An 8,150-nucleotide genomic window follows, 5' to 3' on the forward strand; every position below is an offset into this window, starting at 1 on the left:
AGCGAAAGTAGACGTTACATTTCAGTTTCCAAATCCCAACGTCAAGGCCATAGCACCCGGGACCATATAAATATTCCCAGCTCATACCGAGCAATATAACAACACCAACAGCATTTTGTTAATTTGTTCTTCAACATTCTTTAGCATTTGTTCTCCAAAATTGAGGACCATGAATACAGGTACTGTAGGCAATGAATACTTTTAAGTTATTTTGTTTATTTTATCCGGTATAGTTTTCGTTATAGTTTTTGTTTGTTTATTTACATAATGGCAGTAGGCCTAGGCAAATGTATGTGCATTCATCTGGAAAGTTCTTTAATAGGCCCCATCTGCACTTTCTGACCAGTCCTGATCTGTGTGTGTGTGTGTGTGTGTGTAACGGATGTGAAATGGCTAGCTAGTTAGCGGGTACGCGCAATAGCGTTTCAATCAGTTACGTCACTTGCTCTGAAACCTAGAAGTAGGCCTTTGTGGAGCGATGGGTAACGATGCTTCGTGGGCGACCGTTGTTGATGTGTGCAGAGGGTCCCTGGTTCGCGCCCGAGATCGGGGCGAGGCGACGTACTAAAGTTATACTGTTACGTTTGTGTGTGTGTTGTGCAGACTGGATGCCCACCCTATGGTCAGAGTGTTTTGAGGAGATGTTGGATGATGAGCTGGGCAGCAGTGACCAGTGGGCCTTCCACTTCAACTACGGCCTGACAGAAACACTCACCGAGGAGAGGAGGAGAAGATGGCGGGTGTACAGCCACTGTGCCTACGGACAGTACGTTTTTCCCTTACTATAATTGTATTTATGCTTTTTATGTATAGGCCTGTGATTTGCCCATAGAGAATGATAGAGGCCTCTAGTGGCCAAAAGGCCCTATTTGCATGGGCAGCGCCATTGAGGGCTTCCCTAATTTTAATCTAGTCAACTGGGTGGGACTTCCAACTTCATTGGCTGATCCCTTCTGGTGACCCTGTTGTAGAGCCCTGCACGTGCATGAATTTTAAGCCCAATCCCTACCCGTGCCTGTGACATTCAGGCCCTGCCCTACCCAGTTCCGATTGCTTTTGCCAAATTTAAAGCCCGGCCCTGCCCGAAACACAGAGATAACTTCCTCCATTAGTCATTCCATTAGCTGCTCCTCTATGTCTGTCACTCGCTCCCTCCGCGCAGGCAGCTAGCTCTGCATGCACTCTGCTCATGGCGGCTCTGGTGCGTTTGTAAATTCACACTGGCTATCTACTCCGGTTTCAGAGCACTCTGGTCTGAATGTACCAGAGCGCAGAATAATTGATGAATTTAGGAAGCGCAACACCTGAATATGACCGGTGTCATTAAACATCAGCAAAAAAACATAATTAAATTGTTGCCAGCAGCACAGTTACAGTCACTAATGCTCTAGATAACATGAAAGCTTAACCAGCTCTGCTAGGGCGAGTGTGGCCAGTGTGAGTGTTCTCTCATTTGTGTCTGGAAGTAGCTAGCAAGGTAGCCACATTTTGCTAGTTAGCTTGGGGGTTTGACTGCGGTTGTGAGGTCAGAACGCTTGGTTGAACCCTACTCCTCGTCCAGAGCATCCAGTGTGTGCTCTGAACGCTGAGAGCGAAAAGTTCAGAATTGACTAACAGACAATCCGACAACTCTAGCACAGGTACAAAGATGATCCCTCTATCAATCTCTATGGATTTCCCCGACTTGGCTCCACAAAGAGCTCAGCACCACAATGTGAAAACAAACCACTTGTCTTCAACTCCTTCTGTTAACTTGGACATGATGGAGATATGCTCTCATTGTAATGCTCCCTCCTTCTCTTGTCTCTCCCCCTCTAACTCTCTCCCTCAGGTTCCAGTGTGGTGAGTGTTCTAAGACATGGCCGTCGGCACGGGTGGTGGTAGTGTTCCGTTATCGGCTGTGGGATGAGACAGGCCGGGGAACCGTCCTGATGCGGCCTTTCGGCCAGGCATGCAGACGCTGCCGTGAAGTGTTTGAACTTCCAGGCTTTTCAAAGAATGAGGTGGAAGAGGCACTGCTCCGGCTGTTTGGAAAGATTAGGAAGAACTGCTACGGAGAGGAGGGGGTAGAGGAGGAGGAGGAGGAAGAGGAAGGGTCAGAAGGATCAGAGAAAGTGTGGAAGAGGCCCCATGAGAAAGCCCTGTGTGAAGCCTGCAGACTGGGCATCTGCCGTCAAGAAGAGTAGAGGAGAGAGAGATAGGGGGGGGGGGGGGGGGGGCGGCACATAGTCTAATGTTGTCTAGAATTCGTTGTAAAAATATTAAAAACAGCACTATCTATAATGTTGTGCTATGGACTTTAGAGTTGTGTAATAAACATGTATCATGTGTAATAAACAAAATCAGAAGACTTTCATGTGCTTTGAGTGTTTTTTACTTCTACAGTTTGCAAATTTGAATGATTTGGACAAATTTGAGGCATTTTTTAAAACAACTTTTCTGACCATCTCTGATAAAGGAAGACAAGGAGACAGAGACATTTATTGAACAATCAGGTGTAAATGGCCAGTGACAGCTTGTGCTGCTCATGCGTATGATGCCTTTTCCTGCCAGCAACAACAGAAACAGCAGCATCTCGCATCATCACTGAGAAGAACTGAGATTGGAGAGAGAAAGAAAGAAGGAGATGATGGTGGGGAGTCGAGAAGGAAAATTATGAAATAACGGTATTATGAATGTTTGTATGTCGAACTGATGACCAAGTGAATCGATGTTGTAAGTAGCTTGATAGCTAAGTAGCTAATGATGGGTGTTAGCTATCAGCTAGATGCTGCCACTGCTGTCATTAGCTAGCTAGCTGTTAGCCAGTTGTAGGTAAGTAGCTATAATTATAATGATTTGACAAGGCTGAATTGAGGCCCACCAAGACAGACACTAGCTGTTAAAATTAACCACAGCCCTAGCATCAGTTTGAACCAGCATAACTTGGCATCGCGTTTAACTACACTACAGACATTCACGTCAGCCAGATGTAGCTAGCTAGCAGAACGGTGGCGGCTAGCCATGTAGCTATGACTAGCTATTATTGTTAGCTAGTCATGAATGGCTAGGTCATAGCTAGCGAACAAGTGAGCAAGTCTGTCCATACTGACCTGGTGAAAGAGCCAGACAGCACCAAATAAAGCAACCAGCCAAAGTTAATGGTATAGCCTTAGGCTACCTGACAGGTGGCCGCATGGACAGATGACGATATAGCTAGCTACAGTACGTTAGAGAAGTCAGGGTGACAGACTCTGTGCACTAGCCAGCTAACTTCTCTTTGTCTTGAGTCTGACACTTTTACACTGTGTATTGTTCTTGGTACTTCTCCCTGGTGTGAAAATGTAAGTAGCTGGCTGGCAACTTATTGTGTTTAGCCAACTTCATTATAATACGCTTATAAACACTTTGTGTGTGATACATTTTGTATTATGAAGCTATGTGTTATAAACACAAGCTGTTTGTTATAAACACAACATGCCACCAAAAGCCAGTGGTTGTTAAGGTTAATCATTTTTTGTCAATGGAAAACTGTGATTATTGGTTTGAGGATGCTGCAATGATGTGAGGGGAGAGAGGGAGGTGAAGTGTGCTGGAAGCAACTGAAGCTGTGTGGAGTTGAGAGTAGAACAGACAGCGTGACCTATAAACTATCAGTAGCCCCCCACCTACACACACATACACACCCTCCCTGTCTACAGCAGACTTACTGGAGCAGAAAATGGTGGAACACAGAGACTGTTTATAAATGATGGGGTCTGTGGATCCAGATACTGTAGCTTATATAGTTGACGTGGCAATTAATATTAGCCCTATTCAGTTAATCAGTACCTTAGTCATGTTGGATGTTTCATAGATGGATAGATTAGTTGATTGATTAATTGACCCCCCCACCCTCTCTCTCTCTTTCTCTCTCTCCCCCTCTCTCTGCAGGGTGAGGGTATGGGCCATGTCTGAGCTGTGAGTGGAGGAGGAGAGGAAGAGGAGGAGTAGGAGAGGAAGAGGAGGTGAGGACTGAATAGCGGAGGTAAGTGCTTATTATTATCAAAGATTCAAATTAATGATGATTTATTACATGCATGTATTGTATTATTACATATACAGTACTAGTCAAAAGTTTGAACACACCTACTCATTCCAGGGTTTTTCTTTATTTTTACAATTTTCTTGTAGAATAATAGTGACAACATCAAAAATATGAAATAACACATATGGAATCATGTAGTAACCAAAAAGGTGTTAAACAAATCTAAATATATTTTATATTTGAGATTCTTCAAAGTAGCCACCCTTTGCCTTGATGACAGCTTTGCACACTCTTGGCATTCTCTCAACCAGCTTCATGAGGTAGTCACCTGGAATGCATTTCAATTAACAGGTGTGCCTTGTTAAAAGTTAATTTGTGGAATTGTTTTCCTTAATGCGTTTCGGCCAATCAGTTGTGTTGTGACAAGGTAGGGGTGGTATATAGAAGCCAGCCCTATTTGGTAAAATAGCAAGTCCATATTATGGCAAGAACAGCTCAAATAAGCAAAGAGAAGCGACAGTCCATCATTACTTTAAGACATGAAGGTCAGTCAATCTGTAACATTTCAATAACTTTGAAAGTTTCTTCAAGTGCAGTTGCAAAAACCATCAAGTGCTATGATGAAACTGGCTCTCATTAGTACCACCACAGGAAAGGAAGACCCAGAGTTACCTCTGCTGCAGAGGATAAGTTCATTAGAGTTACCAGCCTCAGAAATTGCAGCCCAAATAAATGCTTCAGAGTTCAAGTAACAGACACATTTCAACAGCAACTGTTCAGAGGAGACTGCATGAATCATGCCTTCATGGTCGAATTGCTGCAAAGACACCACTACTAAAGGACACCAATAAGAAGAAGAGACTTGCTTTGGCCAAGAAACACGAGCAATGGACATTAGACCAGTGGAAATCTGTCCTTTGGTCTGATGAGTCCAAATTTGAGATTTTTGGTTCCAACCGCCATGTCTTTGTAAGACGCATAGTAGGTGAACGGATGATCTCCGCATGTGTGGTTCCCACCGTGAAGCATGGAGGAGGAGGTATGATGGTGTGGGGTTGCTTTGCTAGTGATACTGTCTGTGATTTATTTAGAATTCAAGGCACACTTAATCAGCATGGCTACCACAGCATTCTGCAGCAATACGCCATTCCATCTGGTTTGCGCTTAGTGGGACTATAATTTGTTTTTTAACAGGACAATGACCCAACACACCTCTAGGCTGTGTAAGGGTTATTTGACCAAGAAGGAGAGTGAAGGAGTGCTGCCTCAGATGACCTGGCCTCCACAATCACCCGACCTCAACCCAAATTAGATGGTTTGGGATGAGTTGGATTGCAGAGTGAAGGAAAAGCAGATAACAAGTGCTCAGCATATGTGGGAACTCCTTCAAGACTGTTGGAATAGCATTCCAGGTGAAGCTGGTTGAGAGAATGCCAAGAGTGTGCAAAGCTGTCATCAAGGCTACTTTGAAGAATCTAAAATATATTTAGATTTGTTTAACACTTTTTTGGTTACTACATCATTTCATATGTGTTATTTTATAGTTTTGATGTATTCACTATTATTCCACAATGTAGAAAATAGTAAAAAATAAAGACAAACCTTTGAATGAGTAGGTGTGTCCAAACTTTTGACTGGTACTGCATTTATGTGATATTTTTTGTTTTCGCTTTGTCATTATGTGGTATTGTGATGTCATTATGGGTTATTGTGATGTCACGTAAAGCAGAGTACTTCTTTTACTTTGAGGTGCTATGTTTTTAGGGCTTTTAAGCTGCAACTAATGTACCAAAAGTCTGTGAATTATGTCATTGTACATGTATTGGAGACAGACTGTCACTTAAGTATTGTGGTCAGTTTTTATTACCTTATTTAATTAAATTAAATTAAAATATAGTGGCTGGTGGTGGTCTACTTGGGCAGAGTGGGTCCACGAGAGACTGAAGTGAGATGAGTGGAATCCCCACACACACCTCAGAGAAGTGTCTGATGCCCTCCCAGTCACCCATTCCCAATCCCATCTCTACTCTTACCAATAACCACCGTTGAATCTTAGCTATAATAACAAACAAGGAATAATAATGACTACAAAATTGTAGGAAATCGAAAGGCACCATGATAGGGACAACTTATAATATGGTTATTATGTGCTAAAGGAACAAGGATTTCCTTGTTCTAAAGTAGAGTTTCACCAGGTCCTCTTAACTCAGGCATATCAATTGTGGCGCACACCTTTTTGGTTACTACATAATTCCATATGTGTTATTTCATAGTTTTTATGTCTTCACAATTATTCTACAATGTAGAAAATAGTACAAATAAAGAAAGACCCTTGAATGAGTAGGTGTGTCCAAACTTTTGACCGGTACTGTATGTTATTAACACACACATATATATATATAAATTCTGAATGATGAAGATGATTAATTGTGCTGAATGATTCCAGTGCGACGCCCCCTGTAGGGCAGTGATGGGGAACACAGCCACTAAGTTCCGGAAGGCTCTAGTCAGCGGGGACGAGGCGTTGGCATGGCAACTGTACGAGGGCAACAGCCAGTTCAGAGAGGGGCTGGACCCCAACGCGTCTTACGGAGAGACCTACCAACACAACACACCCCTCCACTACACCTGCAGGCACGCCATGACACGCCTGCTCAGGTAACACCCCTTAGATATGTTCCAGGGATACAGGGAGCGATGGAGTGAGAAAGGGAGAGAGAAGAAGAGAGAGTTCCAGTGTGTTAGCAGTCTGACCCCTGGGAGGAGATGACAGGTTGTCGATGAGCCTATTTTTTAAAAATCTTCCTTTCACTCATCCTCCCCTCCTTCTTTTCTCTCTCTGGGTGATTACAGGGGTCAGAGGAAGCGGGTTGAAAAGGCCAGCTAATTGTGTGTGTGTGTGTGTGTGTGTTAAAGGCCAGTTAGCTAACTGCAGGTCTATTTCGGTACCTTCCTGCCTACCAAATTACTCTTCCATTCAGCCATCTGTTTGAGTGCACTTGACCGAAGTGTGCGCTTATCTGATGTGTACTTAGCAGAATGTATTTCAGTCTGTCTTTCTGCCTGTGTGTCAGATTATGCGATTATTGCTACAGTGGTATTGCTGTGTGATAAATGCTGTTTCTCACAGATTCAGCAGAGGAGAGGGAGAGTAGAGAGCCGTGAGGTGGAGGAAGAGGAGAGGGGGATGGGGATGGGGAGGGAGAGTAGAGAGCCGTGAGGTGGAGGAAGAGGAGAGGGGGATGGGGATGGGGAGGGAGAGTAGAGAGCCGTGAGGTGGAGGAAGAGGAGAGGGGGATGGGGAGGGAGAGTAGAGAGCCGTGAGGTGGAGGAAGAGGAGAGGGGGATGGGGAGGGAGAGTAGAGAGCCGTGAGGTGGAGGAAGAGGAGAGGGGGATGGGGAGGGAGAGTAGAGAGCCGTGAGGTGGTGGAAGAGGAGAGGGGGGTGGGGAGGGAGAGTAGAGAGCCGTGAGGTGGAGGAAGAGGAGAGGGGGGTGGAGAGGGAGAGGAGAGAGCCGTGAGGTGGAGGAAGAGGAGAGGGGGATGGGGAGGGACAGTAGAGAGCCGTGAGGTGGAGGAAGAGGAGAGGGGGGTGGGGAGAGGAGAGGAGAGAGCCGTGAGGTGGAGGAAGAGGAGAGGAGAGGGGGGTGGGGAGGGAGAGGAGAGGGGGATGGGGAGAGGAGAGGAGAGAGCCGTGAGGTGGAGGAAGAGGAGAGGAGAGAGGGAGTAGATGATGAAGGGGAGGTCATCAGTAAATGGATCTGTAGACAGACAGAGATGTTGAATATAAACTACCTGAGAACTGCAGCCCCAGCATAATGTTGACTTGGAACTGGAATGTCCGTCATCTGTCCACTCTGCTTTTAAAATATGCTATGAAAGGACGGTTCCTCTTCTGTAAAGATGGTAAACCTCTCTCTCTCACCCACCCCCTCCAGGTCGTTCCTTTTCAGTAAAGAAGGGAACCCTAACAAGCGTAACGTGCAGAATGAGACATGTCTGCATGCGTTGTGTCAGGGAGCGCACATCCTGCTGCTGCCAGAGGGGGCACTGTCTCCCAGACTGGCCAGACCACAGAGAGACGAACAACGCAGGGCAGACTGCCTACAGGTATAGATACACAGACACACACAAATAATACACAC

The 8,150-nt window shown here is 45.2% G+C and overlaps 2 protein-coding genes across 3 annotated transcripts in view; both read left to right on the forward strand.

The window, feature by feature from the left end:
• LOC139555028 (receptor-transporting protein 3-like) lies at window positions 1–2,195 on the forward strand. 2 transcript variants are annotated; one of them, XM_071368414.1, is made up of 3 exons: window positions 1–179; window positions 604–766; window positions 1,832–2,195. In XM_071368414.1, the coding sequence occupies exons 1-3, from the start codon at window positions 170–172 to the stop codon at window positions 2,184–2,186; spliced, it is 528 nt and encodes a 175-aa protein (XP_071224515.1). In that variant the 5' UTR covers window positions 1–169; the 3' UTR covers window positions 2,187–2,195. The 2 variants fall into 2 exon arrangements, with proteins under 2 accessions (XP_071224515.1, XP_071224514.1); XM_071368413.1 differs by lacking the exon at window positions 1–179 and having other exon boundaries at window positions 368–766.
• A 336-nt stretch (window positions 2,196–2,531) lies between these two features.
• Window positions 2,532–8,150, forward strand: part of LOC139555027 (ankyrin repeat and IBR domain-containing protein 1-like) — a 28,707-nt gene continuing 23,088 nt past the window's right edge. Inside the window, exons 1-4 of the mRNA XM_071368411.1 lie at window positions 2,532–2,666; window positions 3,913–4,006; window positions 6,453–6,664; window positions 7,944–8,115. Coding sequence (XP_071224512.1) covers window positions 6,477–6,664; window positions 7,944–8,115 — 360 coding nt within the window. The 5' untranslated portion in view covers window positions 2,532–2,666; window positions 3,913–4,006; window positions 6,453–6,476. The remainder of the gene's footprint in view (window positions 2,667–3,912; window positions 4,007–6,452; window positions 6,665–7,943; window positions 8,116–8,150) is intronic.

The sequence above is a fragment of the Salvelinus alpinus genome, chromosome 26, assembly GCF_045679555.1.
Source record: "Salvelinus alpinus chromosome 26, SLU_Salpinus.1, whole genome shotgun sequence".
In the NCBI taxonomy this organism is placed as follows: domain Eukaryota; kingdom Metazoa; phylum Chordata; class Actinopteri; order Salmoniformes; family Salmonidae; genus Salvelinus; species Salvelinus alpinus.